The following is a 19,312-nucleotide window of genomic DNA, read 5'->3' as shown; positions in this document are numbered from 1 at the left end:
TATCTTCTGTAAAATTATATTGCTTTGACTCCTTTGGCCTATCAATTCCACATAGGCTAGAGAATTGACATTAGCTATTACATTATATATAAGCTTAAATATAAGCAATCTTATATCCAAAGTCTGGTATCAGCTAATTTTTTATAAGAAAATAGTTTCAGTAAAGTAGTAATTTAGGAATTAATTAGGTAGAATATTTTACCCTTTTATTATCAAGAATCTTAAATGCTAGAAAATGTTAAAGTTGAGAAAGGCAAGAATATTAGGCACTTTCACTGGCATCACTTCAAACCAGATCTTAAGGTTATTTTAATGATTGTTTCTTTCTAAGATAATACATAGAATATTCTGTTCTGAAGATTGACAAAGGGGAAAATGGAATCCTAATGTACAGAGCACAGCAAGTGAAACTCTTGACTACAAAAGCAGTAACTTAGGGAAAGCAAGGCAAGGAAAGTATGTTCATTAACTTACATGAAATAGAAACAAAAATATGAACTTCTGGTATTTATGTATTGCCTCAATCTTTTCAAAGAAAATTTACAGGCATTTCTAATATGTTCAATATATTTGAAGCCTGACATATAATAATCCATAAATTACTGTTAAAAATCAGTAGTTAATTAAAAATGTAAGGTATGTTCAAGCTACAGTGTTGTGCATACTTTGAGGAAGCAAATAGCATGTGACAAATTTGCTAATATTGAAATTAATGGCCTGGCATTTCTGCAGATTTTGTAATATACATTTGCAGAATGTCTCTTATTCTCTACATAATTAGTTTTCTTTTTCCTATACCATTTCCCTCTTCCGGTCTTGTCTCTGTTAGCATCAAGCTGCAGATCCTTAGCCAAGACATTTAGCTCCTTGGGGCCTCCATGCCCACCTATTGCCTAAGCATTCTGTAATAAATGAGATAACATGTGGAAATTCTCCGAAAAGTAAAAAGCACCCTGCAGAAGTAAAATATTACTACTGAGTGCTCAAAGGCAGTTAATTCTTACCGAATAAGGAGGGAGTGTAGAAATGATTGTTTCTGAGCATGCATCTTGGAAATGTAGAATGTACTTGCCATCTTTTACAGCTCAGCACATTGTTTCATGGCTAGTGCTGCCCTAAAATAGCACATGGCTCAGCACTCAGCTCTGCCTTTTATATGCCCTTCTTGCCAACTCATACTCTGCCTTAGAAAATGTCTAACCTTTCTGTTCCTTGCTTTTAACTGTTTTCATTAACAGCAGAGGTTCTCAGTAACACATAAATGGAAATGCAGAAGGCAAAAGAGTCCTGGAGTTTGCCCAAAGCCTGCAGCTCTCTTTATGAATACTTTTATTTTTTGACAGTAATGGAACTAAAATAAAAATGACTGGATTTTTTTAAACCTCATTTTATAAGAGATATTTGGAAATTGAAAAAACTGAGTGTGTCTCAGTGCTATAGTTAGTTGACGCTGCAATGGTATCCATAAAAAAGAGCACCTGAATTTTTTTTTTCTTTAAAAGAAAGTATAGGCTATATTGAACTTAGGGGGACACACCCTGATAAATCTGTATAGTGAGGTAAGGAGAGTGAATAATAAATTTTTCTATAGTTATCCTTTGTCTGAGCTCAGATTTGCTCTCACAGCCACAAAAGGAGACCTCACCTACAGCAACAAAATAAACTTGTTCCAGAGGGTGATTCCCTCATCCTTACCTTGATGAAACTGAAATTGAAGAGGGAATTAGGAATGGTGTACAGAATGAGTTTTATTTCCTTTATTTTCAGGAAGGCTTGCTGTTCCAAGAGAAGAACAAAAATATACTGACACCCTTAACATGATAAAGCGAGTTATAGTGTGACTTCCTCAGAAAATGGTTTTTTATTTTAATTGTGATTTTTGTGGACCTTAAAACTAATTCTAGCAGCATCTGCAGAAATGGCTCTGGCTCTGGACTCTGACTGCTTGTGTTTTATCATGTCCCTTTCCATTCCTGTGACCTCAGGTAAGTTACTTTCTCTGTACCTCCATTTTATGAGGATGAAAATAGTGCCTAATTCACAGTGTTGTTAGAGAATAAAATGAGATAATGTGAATTATTTAGAATAGTGCCTGGCACAAAGGCAACATTAACGTTAGTGATTATTATTATAATGAATACAAATAAATTATCAAAATATTTTAGAAACACAGAAGACAAAATTGTAGCACACATCTATGAAGGATGGAAAAATGCATATATTTAGTTCTAGGTATATTTTTCTAAATCAAAACTGCAAAGAAAGTCTATGTAATGTATCCTATTATCCACACTTGTGAAAAACATATCCACATATTTGATCAACATGTAAAATGGATTTAAAATAATCTATCAAGCATCACTTGAGCCACCTTCATTTGACAGTTCAATCATAAATATTCACATGTATCTATGGATAATCATGGAATATGATGCATTTTTTCATGGAATTGCTATAGTTGGTTGACTAAATTAACAGAGCATATAAGCTCGCTCTCCTGATTTCAGATTACTGAAGCATCCCTCTTTGTTCCCAACTGCAGGAACCTTGTACCTCTAGGAATGGCTTAACACCACAACATCATCTTTTGGCAACAGAATTAAGCTTATTGGATTCTGAGAAAACTCACCTAGAACAAGAATTACTTTTTTATGACAGGAAAATATGTTTCCAACTTTTTTTCTAAAAATCATTTAAAAAGAGATCCACAGCATATCACTGTAATACATTTCTGTCCTAATATTTCCCAAGAGACATTCTGTGCTATACTTAAAACTTCTCTCCTCCAATTCAAGGCTATGAAACAGATTTTGTCTTATTTTGACTACTGGAGTCCCATGTCAATATATACCTTACGGCAAAATAGACATATGAATTTTTTGGCAATTTCTTCTCATTTTCTATTCCTACAGTATTTTACAACTGTTTTAACTTGCTCTTTACACCACAAATTTAGTGCTACTCTAAAGATTCTTTATGCTTTAGGTAACATCCAACTCTCACTTGCATTCATCAATCCCTTCCTGGGTTCAGTGACTCTCTCACAGGGGAAGAATGCAAAGAGCTTCTTATTCACACAGCACCCCTTGTTGAGTTAGGTTTATTAAAACATGCAGGTGTTATTTAAGATGTTTAATTGACATTTAACTGAGACCACTGGCAGAGAAATTAAAGGAAATTGTAGTAACACAAGTTTTCCCAAGAACTAAGTATTTCAGAAGATTCAATACAACCAGAGTGAGCATTCTCCAAGATTAATGGAGTAATCAAGGCTTTATTTTTATCTCTTGGGCAACCAGTAGACAAACTGTTTTCAACAAATGTACCTTGCAATGTTAATGCTACCAGAGTTCATAAAGAGGAAATTTATTGTTTTGAGTTTATTGTCCAATAACAATTTATCAGCTTTTGGATTCAGCCTACTAGTTCACAGGGGTCCTTTCATTTATTGTTTAATTAACTAAGCTTTCTGTCAAATGAGGCAGATATTAAAAGATAAAAGAAGTTTTGTAAAATTCCATCATCTTTCATTTGTATACTATCAATGACCTGGAGACTTTGACAGCTTTATTAATTAAAATTCAGCACTAAAAGAAGGCAAAAAGAATCACAAAGTAAATAACTGAAAGAGCTTATAATCTTATGCAACCCTAGTCTCTACACTGAATACACTTTTTTCCCCGATACAGCTCACACTGACATTTTAATGTTTTTAAACCACTGTCATGCATATGTAAATGTAAATGTAAAACTCAACTTTGGGCTGGAAAATTGGCCAATATTAGCTATGTATCCAAATAGCAAAAATCTTTATGGAGTTTTAATCTTTTAATTGTTTTTTTCTTTTGAGTTTTAGGTAATTAGTCACAGGCTTAAATGGGGTGAGGAACAGTTTAGTAGTAGAAAGTCTTTACTGAACATAGCAAGGAATTACTAGCAGTCACAAATAATTGACTTTTCTGCCATGCATTTAACTATCAATGAATTTATTTTTGAGCATTCATAGCTTTATAAAGCAATTTAAAATATGTCCATGGTTATCTTGATAACTCATAAGAGTTTTTTAGAAACTCTAAAAAGAAAACTTGAAGTGGAGCCAGACAGCTGTCTATTCAGTAAAATGATATTCAGGCTTTTTGAAGCTTGTGTTTTATTGAGTGCACCTTAGTCTTATCCTACTTCTTTATTTCAGAATATTATCTTTCTAGATCTAAAAACATAAACAAAAATGATAATCCAGTATTTATCAGGATTACTTAAAAAAATAAGGTCTGATAACTTAGAGGCTTGTACTAACAAAACCAAAACATCCACATGACTGAATTAGTGCTTCTTTGCCAAAAAATCCACCTCTGGCACAGCAACCCACAATTAGGAGGGATCTCACAAATATAGAGCTTCTCCTTGAGGAGTGAATGGTTTGTGCTCCATATCAAGCACCCCAACCCTTGGGACTTGCACAGGAGACATGAGGCCCCATAATGTCTGGTTTTGAAAACAAAGGGGCTTATGTCCAGGAGACCCAAAAGGCTCCTGGGAAGTGAGATTCTGCTATTAAAGGGCTTTTACATACAGACAACTCGCCTTGGGACTCAGCACAAAAGTAGCAGTTTGAAAACCTCCTAGTCTATATGTGAAGGAAATTCATTTGCTAATCTTAAAGCATCTGCTGGAGGGGTAGTGGCCTTTTAGGACTCTCTCTGGGGATGGAGGTGTTAGTGGGTGACATTTTTTGTGTTCTCCCCTCTACCTGGCTAGTACCACCAGGCACATACTGTCACAGCACTTTCCTGCTGCTCTGCTAAATCTCTGGCATTCATGACCTGCCCTGTGTTCTCCTGCTGCCTTCTAAAGCTGGAAGTTGCATTACTGTACTCTTCTGCTCCATCTCTAAAGATAACATCTGCAGATGCATCATGACCCTGAGTTCTCCTGCTGCCTCGCTAATGCCAGCAGGTGTGCACAGTCCACACAGGAGATGCACCCTGATCACCTGCCTCTGGTGGCCAGGGGAGCTTTCGTTTCTGGGCCCTACAGGACTGAAACAATCAGAGAGTCAGTTCTTGGAAGGCTACCACACCCAGGGCATTAAACAGACAGCAGAATGAAACACAACCCCAGTCTTTCTGTGAAAAAAGGCCTATTTTCTTGAGCTTCAACCTGAGGGGGAAACTTAAGGTTTGCCACACATCTAGAAGCTATGGAAGTGCTCTTAGGGAATGTAGGACAGGGAATGCCATCATTGTATTCTCCTCCCTCGGCCTCACTACAGCTCACTGGTGCCTCCCAGAAAGGAGTTTATACACTCATCTGGAGCCCTGAGTTTTGCAACTGTCATCCAGGCGACACCTCCACATCACCTGATCTGGAAGACAGCAGGGCTTACATTTGTGGTCCCACAGAGCTGTATATATTTGCATACTTTAAAAGCTGCTACCTGAGGGTATTCTTTCCAATCAGCCTGAAACTAGGTGCTCTCTGAGATCCCTCCCTATGGAACACTGATGGGGCTTGGTACACCCTCAACATCTGTGACATACCAAAAATAAATCAGGCTGCTTAGACAATCACAGGGGTTTGAGAGACACGCAAGAGTTACTGCAAGGTTGAACAACAAGGTTCATCTCCTACATAAGACCACTCCTTTGAGACTGAGAGAGGTAGCTGTTTCATCTAATACATAGACACAAATACAGAGAGTCAAGCAAAATGAGGAAACAAGAATATGTTCCAAACAAAGAACAAAATAAAACCTCAGAAAAAATCTGAATTAAATGAAGACAAGTAATTTGTCTGATAAACAGTTTAAAGTACTAGTCATAAAGATTTTCATTGAATTTGGGAGAAGACTGGATGAACACAGTGAGAACTTGAACAAATACAGAAGAGATAATAAAGTACCAAACAGAAGTCTCAGAATTGAAGAATACAATAATGGAACTGAAAAATACACTAGAGGGGTTCAACAGCAGACTAGATGAAACAGAAGAAAGAATTGGTAATCTGGAAGACAGGGCAGTGGAAATTCACACAAAGAGGGCAGCAAAAGAAAAAAAGAATTTTAAAAAGTTAAGATAGTTTACAGGACCTCTATGACAACATAAAGAGAAACAGCATTTGCCTTCAGGGGTCCCAGAAGGAGAAGAGAAAAATGACAGAAGATTTATTTGAAGAAATAATGGCTGAAAACTTCCCTAACCTGGGAAAGGAAACAGAATCCAGATCCAGGAATCCCAGAAAGTTCCAAATAAGAAGAACCCAAAGAGATCCACACCAAGACACATCATAATACACTGTCACAATTTAAAGATTGAGAAAGAATGTTAAAAACAGCAAGAGACAAAAAACAACTTGTTACATAGAAGGGAACACCCATTAGACTATCAGCAGAATTTTCAGCAGAAACTTGGCAGAACAGAGGGAATAGCATGATATATCCAAGGTGCTGAAAGGAAAACCTTCCAACCAAAAATACTCTACGCCACAAGGTTATCATCCTGAATTGAAGGAGAGATAAAGTTTTCCAGGCAAGAAAAAGCTAAAGGAGTTCATAATCAGTAAACTGGCCTTACATGAAAAGTTAAAGGGACTTTTTTAAGCTGAAAGGAAGTGGTACCAATTAGTAACAAGAAAACATATGAATATAAAAATCTCACTGGTTAAGGTAACTATATAGTAAAGGTAGTGGATTAATCATTTATGAAGCTAGTGTGAAGGTTAAAAGACAAAAGTAGTAAAAATAACTATAACTATAATTAGTTAAGGGATACATAAACTAAAAAGATGTAAAATGTGAAATCAAAAACATAAAAGGTGGTCGGGGGAGTAAAAGTATACAGTTCTAGAATGCATTCAAATTTAACTTGTTTTCAACTTAGAGTAGACTGTTATGTATATAAGCTGTTATATGTGAACCTCATGGTAACCACAAAGCAAAAACCTATAGTAGATACACAAAAGATGAGAAAAAAATCTAAGCATAACACTAAAGAAAGTCATCAAAACACAAGGGAAGGGGCTTCCCTGGTGGCGCAGTGGTTGAGAGTCCGCCTGCTGATGCAGGGGACACGGGTTTGTGTCCCGGTCCGGGAGGATCCTGTGTGCCACACGGAGCGGCTGGGCCCGTGAGCCACGGCCACTGAGCCTGCGCGTGCGGAGCCTGTGCTCCGCAACAGGAGAGGCCACAGCAGTGAGAGGCTCACGTACCTCAAAAAACAACAACAACAACAACAACAAACAAACAAAAAAAGAAACACAAGGGAAGAGAGTAAGAGAAGATGAAAGGAGCAGAGAAGAACTACAAAACAGCCCCAAAAAACAATTAGCAAATTTGTACATATCTATTAAACATTACTTTAAATGTAAAGGGAATAAATTCTACAATCAAAAGACAGAATGGCTGAATGGATTAAAAAACAAGGCCCATCTACATGCTTCTTACAAGAGATTCACTTCAGACGTAAGGACATACATAGACTAAATGTTAAGGGATGAAAAAAGATGTTTTATGCAAACAAAACCAAAAGAAAGATGGGGTAGCTATACTTATGTCAGACAAAATAGACTTTAAAACGAATAATGTAAAAAAAAAAAACCAAAGATGGTCATTACATAATGATAAAGGGGTTAAACCAACAAGAAGATATAACATTTGTAAATATTTATGCACCCAAAATAAGAGTACCTCAATATATAAAGCAAATATTAACAGACCTAAAGGGAGAAAATGACAGCAGTATAATAATAGCAGGGGACTTTAGTACCCCACTAAGATCAATGAATAGATCATCCAGACAGAAAATTAACAGAACATCAGTCTTAAATAACACATTAGACCAGAAAAATTTAACAGATGTATACAGAACATTCCATCCAAAAGCAGCAGAATACACATTCTTCTCAAGTGCACATGGAATATTTTCCAGGATAGATCATATGTTAGGTCATAAAACAAGTCTCAATGAATTTAAGAAGACTGAAGTCAATTCAAGCATCTTTTCTGATTATAATAGTATAAAACTAGAAATCAATTACAAGAAAAAAAAGGAAAAAAAAACCCACAAATATGTGGAGATTAAACAACATGCTACTGAACAACCAATGGGTCAATGAAGAAATCAAAAGAGAAATCAAAAAATAACTTGGGACACATGAAAATGGAAATACAAGAAATACAACACACCAAAATCTATGGGATAGAGCAAAAACAGTTGTAAGAGGGAATCATAGTGATACAGGCCTACCTCAAGAAACAAGAAAATATCAAATAAACCATCTAACTTTACATTTAAATGGACTAGAAAAAGAAGAATAAATGAAGCCCAAATTAGTAGAAGGGAGGAAATAATAAAGATCAGTGTGGGAATAAATTAAACAGAGACTAAAAGACAACAGAAAAGATTAATGAAACTAAGATCTGGTTCTTTGAAAAGATAAACAAAATTTTTCTGATGCACCAAAGAGAAAAAGAGAGAGGGTTCAAATAAATAAAATCAGAAACGAAAAAGGAGACTTTACAGAAATACAAGGAACCATAAAAGACAACCATGAACAATTAAACACCAAGAAATTTGACAACCCAGAAGAAGTGGATAAATTTCTAGAAGCATACGATCAGCCAAGATTCAATGATGAGGAAATAGAAAATCTGAATAGACCAATTACTAATAAAGAGATTGAATCAGTAATTGAAAATGTCCCAACAAACAAAAGTCTAGGACCAGATGGCTTCTCTGGTGAATTCTACCAAACACTCAAAGAAGATTTAATATCTATCCTTCTTAAAACTCTTTTTCAGTATACGGGCCTCTCACTGTTGTGGCCTCTCCTATTGTGGAGCACAGGCTCTGGATGCGCAGGCTCAGTGGCCATGGCTCACGGGCCCAGCCACTCCACGGCATGTGGGATCTTCCCAGACCAGGGCACAAACCCGTGTCCCCTGTATCAGCAGGCGGACTCAACCACTGTACCACCAGGGAAGCCCTATCCTTCTTAAAACTCTTGCAAAAAATTGAAGAGGAGGGAATGCTTCCAAACTCATTTTATGAGGCCAGCATTACCCTGATACCAAAGCCAGTAAAGGACACCAAACACACACACACAAATTACAGGCCAATATCGCAGATAAGCATAGGTGCAAAGATCCTCAACAAAATATTAGCAAACACAATTCAACAATACACTAAAAAGAGCATACACCATGATCAAGTGGGATTTATTCTAGGGATATAAGGATGGTTCAACATCTGCAAATTAATCAACATAATATACCACATTAACGAAATGAAGGAGAAAAATCACGATTGTCTCAAATAAATGCAGGAAAAGCATTTGACAAAATTCAACTTTCATTCACAATAAAAACTCAACAAAGGGGGTATAGAGGGAACATGCTTCAACATAATAAGGACCCTATATGACAAACCCACAGGTAACCTCATATTCAATGGTGCAAAGCTGAAAGCTTTTCCTCTAAGATTAGGAACAAGACAAGGATGCCCACTCTTGCCACTTCTATTCAACATAATATTGGAAGTCCTAGCCGGTGCAATTAGGAAAGAAAAAGAAATACAAGACATCCAAATTGGAAAGGAAGAAGTAATACTGTCACTATTTGTGGACAACATGATTATATATATACAAATTCATAAGACTTCACAAAAAAACTTTTAAAATGAATAAACTCAGTAAATTTTCAGGGTACAAAATCAATATTCAAAATTTGGATGCATTTCTATACACTAACAATGAACTATTAGAAAGAGAAATTAAGAAAACAATTCCCCCTTTATAGTTGCATCAGAAAGAATAAAATACTTTATTTCTATTAATCAAAACCATTTTTGATATTCCAGATAGGAATCATGGATTAGGGCAAAGGATAAAGGGCCAAATGAATGCCGGTGAGTTTGTGCATTATATAAACCTTACCTAGTATCTTTGTCTTACATCACATTGACTAAACTTGAGTCGCATAGCCACTCATACTTGTAAAGAAATTTGGAGGACCAAGACAGCAAGGGAGCATCCCCACTTCTATCATCAATGAAAACACAGACTGCGGCTTTGGAAGACTCCATACACACTACCTCACTGGATCACTAGATAAACTCAGTGAAGTATGTATTCAACACCTACACTGGTGCTATGAATTTTTGAGTGTTAGGATAAAATTAGGATATTATTTTCTGCTCTTACAAAAACCAGCGTCAGGAAGAATGCCTTAAATATTAACTTTTAGTTGTGCATGGCCCAAGACCAAAGACAGAAGCAGGAGAGACTAATTTACCACAGGAACCATGGAGGAGCTTCTCTTTGTTTTGCTTTGAAAAGCAGGTATGAGAGGAGCTGAGTAAGGCAGGTTGACTAAATGTAATGTGCTATACTGGATGGGATCCTGGAACAGAAAAAGGACGTTAGGTGAAAACTAAGGGGGCTTCCCTGGTGGCGCAGTGGTTGAGAGTCCGCCTGCCGATGCAGGGGACACGGGTTTGTGCCCCTGTCCGGGAGGATCCCACATGCCGCGGAGCGGCTGGGCCCGTGAGCCACGGCCGCTGAGCCTGCGCGTCTGGAGCCTGTGCTCTGCAATAGGAGAGGCCACAACAGTGAGAGGCCCGTGTACAGCAAAAAAAAAAAAAAAAAAAAACTAAGGAAATCTTAAAAAATGGACTTTATTTAATAGTAATATATAAATATTGGTCTATTAATTGTAACCAATGTACCATATTAATATAAGATGTTAGCAAGAGAAGAAACTAGGTGTAGGGTATATGGAAGCTACCTGTACTACCTTCTTAATTTTTCTGTAAATCTAAAACTCTTCTAAGAGTAAAGTTTATTTAAAAGGAAAAAAAGAGTAAATACCTAGGAATAAATTTAACCAAAGAGGTGAAAGACCTGTACACTGAAAACTATATACTGAAAGAAACTGAAGAAGAAACATGGAAATGAAAAGACATTCTGTGCCTATGCATTGGAAGAATTAATACAGTTAAAATGTCCATATTACCCAAAGCAATATACAGATTCAATGCAGTCCCTATCAAAATTCCAATGACATCTTTCACGGAAATTGAACAAACAATTCCAAAATTTGTATGGAACCACAAAAGACCCTGAATAGCCAAGAAATCTTGAGAAAGGTGAATAAGGCTGGGATATCATGCACCCTGATTTCAAACTATATTACAAAGTTGTAGTAATCAAAAATGTATGGTATTGGCATAAAAACAGACACATAGGTAAATGTAACAGAACACAGAGCCCAGAAATAAACTCAAGCATACACAGTCAATCATTTACAACAAATAAGCTAACAATATACAATGGGGAAAGGACAGCCTCCTCAATAAATGGTGTTGGAAAAACTGGACAGCCCAATGCAAAAAAAAAAAAAAAAAATCCAGACTATTATTTTATAGCATACACAAAAATGTACTCCAAATGGATTAAAGATTTAAAAGTAAGACCAGAAACAAAAAACTCTTAGAAGACAACACAGGAAATAAGTTCCTTGACATCAGTCTTGGTGACGATTTTTTGGGTCTGACTCCAAAAGCAAAGGCAACAAAAGCAAATATCAACAAATAGAACTATATCAAAGTAAAAAGCTGCTGCACAGCAAAGGAACCCACCAACAAAATAAAAAGGCAACCTTCTGAATGGGAGAATATATTTGCAAAACATATTATATATACAATAAGGGGTATTACCCACAATATATAAAGGCCTCATACAACTCAATAGCAAAATTACAAATAATTTGACTAAAAAATGGGCAGAAGATATGAATAAACATTTTCCAAAGAGTCATACAAATGGCCAAGGGGCACATGAAAAGATACTCCACATCACTCATCTTCAGGGAAATGCAAATCAAAATCACAATGAGATAGCTCACCTTAGACCACACCTGTCAGAATGGCTACCAACAAAAAGACAAGAAATAAGTGTTGGTGAGATTGTGAAGAAAAGGGAACCCTTGTGCACTGTTGGTGGGAATGTAAATTGCTGCGGCAACTATAGAAAACAGTGGGGAGGTTCCTCAAAAAACTGAAAATAGAATTACCATATGATTCAGTAATTCCACTTCTAGGTATTTATCCAAAGAGAATGAAAACCCTAACTCAAAAGATATATGAACACCCAAGTTCATTGCAGCATTATTTAAAGTAGCCAAGATATGGAAACAACCTAAGCTTCCGTCGATGAATGAATGGATAAAGAAGATATGGTATGCATATACAATGGAATATTATTCGCCCACAAAAAAGAATGAAATCTTGCTATTTGCAACAACATGGATGGTCGTTGAGGGCATTATGCTAAGTGAAATAAGTCAGACAAAGACAAAAACTGTATGATCTAATTTATATATGGTATCTTAAAAAAAAAAAGTCCAAGCCTTAGATACAGAGTACAGATTGGTGGTTCCAGAGGCAGGGTGTGGAGGGTGGGCAAAATTGGTGAAGGGGTCAAAAGATATAAACTTCTGGGTATAAAATAAATACGTTATGGGGATATAATATATAGCATGGTGACTACAATTAATAGTACTGTATTTGAAAGTTGCTAAGAAAGCAAATCTTAAACTTCTCATCACAAGAAAAATAATTTTTGGAACTTTCTACAATGACATATGGTAACAACCTGTTGCAGTAACCATTCTGCTGTGCATACAAATATCGCATCATTATGTTGTACACCTAAAACTAATACAATGTTATATGTCAATTATATCTCAATAAAAATGTAAACAAAAGAGAAAAGAATATCTCATTTTTAAATAGAAACAATATTTAACACATTTAAAGTAGTCATCAGATTTCATATCTATTCAAATATAGACAATATTTCCATTTTTCTGAAGCTCAGCACCTTTTCTTAAAATTACATGCAACTGATATCTTCTGTCAAATTATGGAGTATTTATTCCTGATTTTGTAAAAGATTACATGCTAAAATTTCTTCTTGATAAAGCAGAATCTTTTCAACAATTATTTCCCTTGTATATTAGCAAGCAAAACAAGTTTTGTCTATTTATATACATAGCCTCGCCTTTCCTTGTGACCCTTATTGATCTTAAAGATTTTCTGGAAAAAAAATATACAATAATGTTATGAAATGTGAATTTGTCAAACAATTGGAATTTTTTTCAAGAAAAATTCAACTCAAACAAAAATAATTTGCATGACTGTTTTATTCATTTGAAAAGGTATATGGCAAAAAATAAGAATTATAAAAATTATGAAATGCAATATCTAATAGGAGTCACAGTTCTTTTTTTATTTTTTGTTGCGGTACGTGGGCCTCTTACTGTTGTGGCCTCGCCCGTTGCAGAGCACAGGCTCTGGACGCGCAGGCTCAGTGGCCATGGCTCACGGGCCCAGCCGCTCCGTGGCAAGTGGGATCTTCCCAGCCCGGGGCATGAACCCGTGTCCCCTGCATCGGCAGGTGGACCCTCAACCACTGCGCCACCAGGGAAGCCCAAGTCACTGTTCTTTTAACATGCAAGATTTATCTAGCACAAATGTAACTAATTAATAACACCTGAAGTACATTCTCCCATAGTAGTGATGACCATCTGGTTGACCTTGCACTAGATGAATAGGGAAGGCAAATCTGTAAATCATTGTTTCCCAAATGTTATCACCACCACAAGAAGGGATGGAATTTGGATGGGAGAAGAGATCTCTTATTTCACCCACCTTTAAATTGACTGTGATTCTTAATTGGACAGTAAGACAAGACTGGGAGGATTCTTCTAATGTGTCACTCAGAAAATTTTCATTATGAAATAAATGAAAGTATATATCTGTATATATTTAAATTAACATATATTCATATATATGTCAACCTTGTACAAAGTTCTATATTTTGATGTTAAGACTAAACCATTTTGTAAGAAATTTAGTAACCTATTCAGTGCGATACTCAGAGAAGTCATAATAAGATCAAAGAGACACTTTAAGTGATAAGAAATTTGGAACAGGATCTCAAGCAGGTTCACTGTCAAATCTCTTAAGAAAATTAATATGAATTAATGATTAAAATATATACATTTTAACAATTGGTTTTGCTCAAGGTACTTTTCCAATGATACTTTGTCTATTATACAGTTCATTTTTGGAGTTTTTTTGGTATTAATTTAGAAACCGTGGCATTTCATTATGCTTGTTGATATATCTCTTTAAAACAGTATTCAAATTAAGTGAATTCTATCTCTCTAATTATTTCCTAGTAAGACTCTTGGGAAAAATAAAATAGGAATTACAAGACTCTCAGATCATTAGCTTATCTAATCATGCTGTATTCTGCATATGTTATAAATTAAAGTATTATTCTATAAGAATCTATTTTGAGATTAAGAACATTTAAAATTTTAGATATGCAGAATTTTAAAAAGCCCATCATAATTTCTAGTCACTTTGTAAATAGCAGTCACTGTCCTACATGGTATTGAAGTTTGGTTTTAAGAGATTGTATTAATTTCCTCTGTAAAAGGTAAATTGTAATTGTCTTTTCAAACACAGACCTAATGAATTATCTCTACTGACACACTTGTTGTTAATGTTTACATATTTTGGTTTAAGTTTCAGTTCAAAGAAGTTTGATTAGTTTCAAAGTAATAGAGAGAGCAAGTTTAGATACCTCGTCTATGAGACCACTCCATCTTCCTATATGCTGAGAGAAATACAGAAAACTGGGGAGAAATTGTACTGTTCCTTAATGCCTTTCTTTTTTATTTGATTAAGTAATTCATAGTTCTCAACTTAGGAGAAGAGGTGTTGGCAGACTGCAAGATTTGTTAGTAATTAAAAAAAAAAAAAGATACTTCAAAGGTCTGTTTTTCCTTTCTTCGCAACTTAACTGGATAGCCATGGGTTTTTGAGGGGAATGCCTAACTCAGAAGCTAAGGAAACAAGTAGAAGCTCACACACTCTAAGTTCTAAATAAGGCCCCTTCAGTGCTTATGATGACCTTGGGGAAAGCACTTGGTGATTTAAGAAAGAAAGATAAAAGGATAGCCATTTGAGTGATAAGTGTCAGTCATACTGCTGTTTGACATTCAAGATAGAGTTTCAAAGACATCCTGCTACATAAGGCTTGAGAGTATACTATTTCTCAAATGAATGAAAATATGCCCAGTGACACTGAGGTTTATGCAGAGACAGAGCTGAAAGAAGTAATAAAAATATAAATGACCTGACTGGCAGGATGATCTTCCTGCCTGATCCATTTCTTTCTTTCTTTCTTTCTTTTTTTTTTTTTTTTTTGCGGTACGCGGGCCTCTCACTGTTATGGTCTCTCCTGTTGGTGGAGCACAGGCTCCGGATGACGCGCAGGCTCAGCGGCCATGGCTCACGGGCCCAGCCACTCCGCGGCATGTGGGATCTTCCCGGACCAGGGCACGAACCCATGTTACCTGCATCGGCAGGCGGACTCTCAAACACTGCTCCACCAGGGATGCCCTCTGATCCATTTCTTATTCCATCTGTCCAATTAGTATGCGTTACGTGACTGACCAAAATCATCCATCTACAAGTCATTTGAACTATATACATTAAAGCTCATGCACACATTTGGCAAACCATACCCTCAGAGGACCATAAGCCTTTCATGTTTGTGAAAATTTGAAATCACACTCGTTTCCCTAAGCTTCTGAAGAGAACATCTGCATACAACAGCAATCAAAATATTGCAATATTTCCGACTATTCTTTTAGGTCCTTTTCAATTAATTAGGAGACTTTGCCAACCTCAGGAACTCCTCATGGAAATAGAAGAAACACCAGTAGAACAATGTATGGAGAGACCAGTTTTGAGCCTAAGGCCCAATATGTATTATAAAAAATTGTAATAATTAAACCTGCATAGCTCTTTCTGCTGATGAGGATTAGCAGTTAAGGGGTGTTCCTCAACAAAGCCAAGTGACTACTAAGATCAAAGGCCTTAGGCTTTGAGTTCTTCACCATCTCCTCATACGTGTGCATGCAAACACAGAAGAAACTTCAAAAAGGGCAGAATATACTTCAAGCATTTTCATAAACAAATGCAAGAGAGGCTTTTGTCTATTAACCAATAATTTAAAATAGCTGTCATCCAAAAAGCTGTCCACTAGATATTTTTAAAGCTAATCAATACTCAATAATATTTTACTGTCTTTAGTAATTTTTGAATCTGGATAAGAAAAAATACTTCAAATAACATTGTCCTCAGAGTGTTTATCAACTTTCTTACCGTCAAATGTTAAGTAAACTCTTGCTTGGGGCTGAGATGATCCTTTTACACAGGTAGAACAAACAAATACTCCAACCAAGACCCAAATTGCCTGGAATGCCATTTCTTCAGATTTACAAGTTAATATCCAAGGGAAAATACCTTTAAAATAAAGATAACAAGTTTGTTATATTTCACTTCACATTTTAGGAGCACACCCCCCCTTCCCACCACACACGCAAAACCAGCAATCTAGACAGAGCACTCTATTCACAAAAGACACAGCTGAACTTTTACAGTCATGCAAACAGTAGGAGGTGCTGTGACTGTTTCTTAGATGTGAAAATTTGGATTTGATTTCATTTGTGTCTGGAAGTCTTTGTTAAAAGTGAAATTATTTCATCTTCCAGCAAAATAATGCTAATATTAAACAAGGCAGCCAGGAAAAAGTTACTGATTCCCAAAGGAAAAGCCAATATTTAAACTTATTTTTCGCTTTAAAAAACACATTACATTGAAAAGACTTGAGAATGGTGCAAATAGGTATTAGTGGATGAAAACTTCTTTTGCTACCATAAATATAGTAGCAGTAGGAAAATCCCACATGAACATTCACTTCCACACACTCATTAGCTCTTTTGGAGTAACCATCTCTGAAATGATATTTCTACACAGAGATCTACTAGTGCTCAATCCTTGATCACTGGAATTAGTTATCTGCCAGTTTATACAGATGACCATACAGCTGTTAAATGATGTAGATGACGTAACCATGGATTTGTGCCAAATTCAAACCAATGACTTAGTGGTGAGCAATCCAGTGAACCATATATCCCTCAATGCATATTTAAAATAAATCGACTAGAAAATGGGCTGTCAAAATGTCAAAAGATAAATCAGAGAGACAGGTATTACTGTTTGAAACTATAGCTATAAAATTGACACATGCTATTAACTAATGTCTGAATAACAAAGATCAGGTAATGTGTAACTTCATATCTATAGGAGCTCTAGTGGCCACAATATGCAAAATAAACTCAGGACCATAAAAGAAACCCCATCATTTTGAATCTACCACAATTATACAATAAGATGACATGACAGAGTTTAATCTAGAAATTTATTTTTACAGGTTACAACAATACTGATCTTCAATATTATGTGGCTTTTAAAATTAAAATTTTACCACTAATTTTATTCAATAAAGAAATGTCACTAAAATTTGAAAAGTAACAGAAGCAATAGAAAAGCTTTAGTAATACAGAAGCAAAGGAACAATTAAACCGAACATGCCATTGTAAACAAAAATTATAAGCTGATTTCCTAGGTGGTATATATGTTATAAGAGGCAGAAACAAAATTGCATGCTTCTTTTACCACACAGATGGAGGAAACCCTAGAGATGTTTGTGTTGGTAATTTTCAAAAGAAACACTTTCTTCCTGCTTCCACAACCTCTTCACCTTGTCATCCCTAAATTAACTTAGAAGAAAATTGATTTTATAGGGTGACTTTCCCTTGGTAATTTACTCCCTGGTTTTGTTGACTTTATGTATAAAGACCCCCACACACAAAGCTATAAATATGCCTAAACTTTGTCTCTTTATTAAGCAGGCTGATAATAATCACGAATTTCTACATATTGCTATTAACAATATCTTATCTGATATGCCTCCATGAGAGCTACATATGCCACAAATTGCAAAGAATAATATTGGAGATGAAATGACAGGTCAAGTGGAGTGAATATACAGAGCAATGTGATTTCAAGCCAACCTAGAGCTGAGAAGGGATTGAAAGCCAAGTGTCTCATCCACGCCCCCGCCCCTCATATTTTATGACTTCTTCCCTTTAACTCAAACACTTAAGACAGGCTGCTTGTTGTTTTCACTTGTACTGATTGAACACTAATAACACGTAAGAAAAGGACTCTTTTATAAAATCCTCTCGAGTAATTTTGCCTTAGAAGGCAGGGAAATACTCAGCTTTAAACTCTCCGCAGGTGTCACAACCTAAAGAAACAATTCCAGCCGGGCTCTCAGCAAGGGAAACACTTCCATGACAAACTGCATGCGCTCTTAAGAAAATATCCAGACCTGAGCACACTGATATGTGAAAAGTCTATACCCAGACCCAAAAGTTATATTTTTCTAAATTTGTAATGCTGAAAACAACGAATCCAGCTTACCGATGTGGGACGAGATCAGCACGGAAAAGTCAATTTGCTACAGGTTTGGATCCGCGTGTTTGTAGTCCTTTTCCCCAAAGACCGTAAATTCTAGGGCGTCCCAGAGGTGAAATTCTTTCTTCCCGGTCCTCTGAGTTTCTTTGTAAAGGAATCCTCAGCGTTGCAGTGGCGCGGCACCGGGAGCCCTGCTCTGTGTCGCTCAATCAAGCACTATGAAGTGAATGGAAAGTGGCCGGCGCATGGGGCGAGCGCTCGGGTGTCCGATTACAGCGACGCGGCGCGCGGCTCTGGCTGCCCCAGCGCGCCGCCCAGCCGGCTCGCTTCACCCGCCCAGCACACTCGGCCGCATCTCCACCCGCCGCGAGGCCCCACCCAGAGCGCGCCCGCGAGAGGGTGGCAGGGAGCCGCCAGGGCGGGGCCGACCCCAGGACAAGCCGCCCTAGAGATACAGGAATGCGCCGCAGCAGTCTGGGGGGACGAACTGAACACCTCTGCTGCTTTCGCGCTCTGCAGTGGAGTGAACAACTTAACAGGGTGTGCTCCAAGGTTTTTGTTTGTTACCGGCTGCTCTTGGAAGGCATTCAAGATTAAGCTTGGCCTTAAATATCAAAGTGCAAAGCAGCTTTTGCAAGAGAAGGATCACTAAATCCTTTTAAGGCAAAGAGATGCGTTTTTAAAAGGGCACGAGTCTTGTTCTTTTCCCGTAGAAAATTTTCTAAAACCGGTCGAGATAAACCAACAGCCTCATCGCAGATGTTTATCCTTTTAATGGGTATTGTTTCCTATTGTTTCCTTAATGTCCGAAAGGCAGTAACTCTGTTGACCTCACCACGTTGACTCATAATACAGTACTCTACCTCCACCCTCCCAGATATTACCAAAACATAATTACAAGAAATTATTTCACA

At 36.7% G+C, this 19,312-nt stretch overlaps 1 protein-coding gene across 6 annotated transcripts in view; it reads right to left on the bottom strand.

The window, feature by feature from the left end:
• The window catches only part of SEMA3C (semaphorin 3C), a 187,291-nt gene extending 168,315 nt beyond the window's left edge, over positions 1 to 18,976 (bottom strand). The window contains exons 1-2 of one of the 6 annotated variants that reach the window (XM_032642654.1): positions 18,405 to 18,976; positions 16,239 to 16,379 (exon numbers count right to left, since the gene is read on the bottom strand). In XM_032642654.1, the coding sequence (XP_032498545.1) occupies positions 16,239 to 16,341 (103 nt within the window). In that variant the 5' untranslated portion in view covers positions 16,342 to 16,379; positions 18,405 to 18,976. Of the gene's footprint in view, positions 1 to 16,238; positions 16,380 to 16,730; positions 16,902 to 18,404 lie in introns of those variants that run through there. The other 5 variants (XM_032642659.1, XM_032642658.1, XM_032642657.1 and 2 more) reach the window with 5 other exon arrangements.
• Between the last annotated feature and the right edge of the window lie 336 nt (positions 18,977 to 19,312).

This window comes from Phocoena sinus, chromosome 9, assembly GCF_008692025.1.
Source record: "Phocoena sinus isolate mPhoSin1 chromosome 9, mPhoSin1.pri, whole genome shotgun sequence".
Classification (NCBI taxonomy): domain Eukaryota; kingdom Metazoa; phylum Chordata; class Mammalia; order Artiodactyla; family Phocoenidae; genus Phocoena; species Phocoena sinus.
Note: the sequence above shows the minus strand (reverse complement) of the source record. Positions and strands in the feature narration are given on the sequence as shown.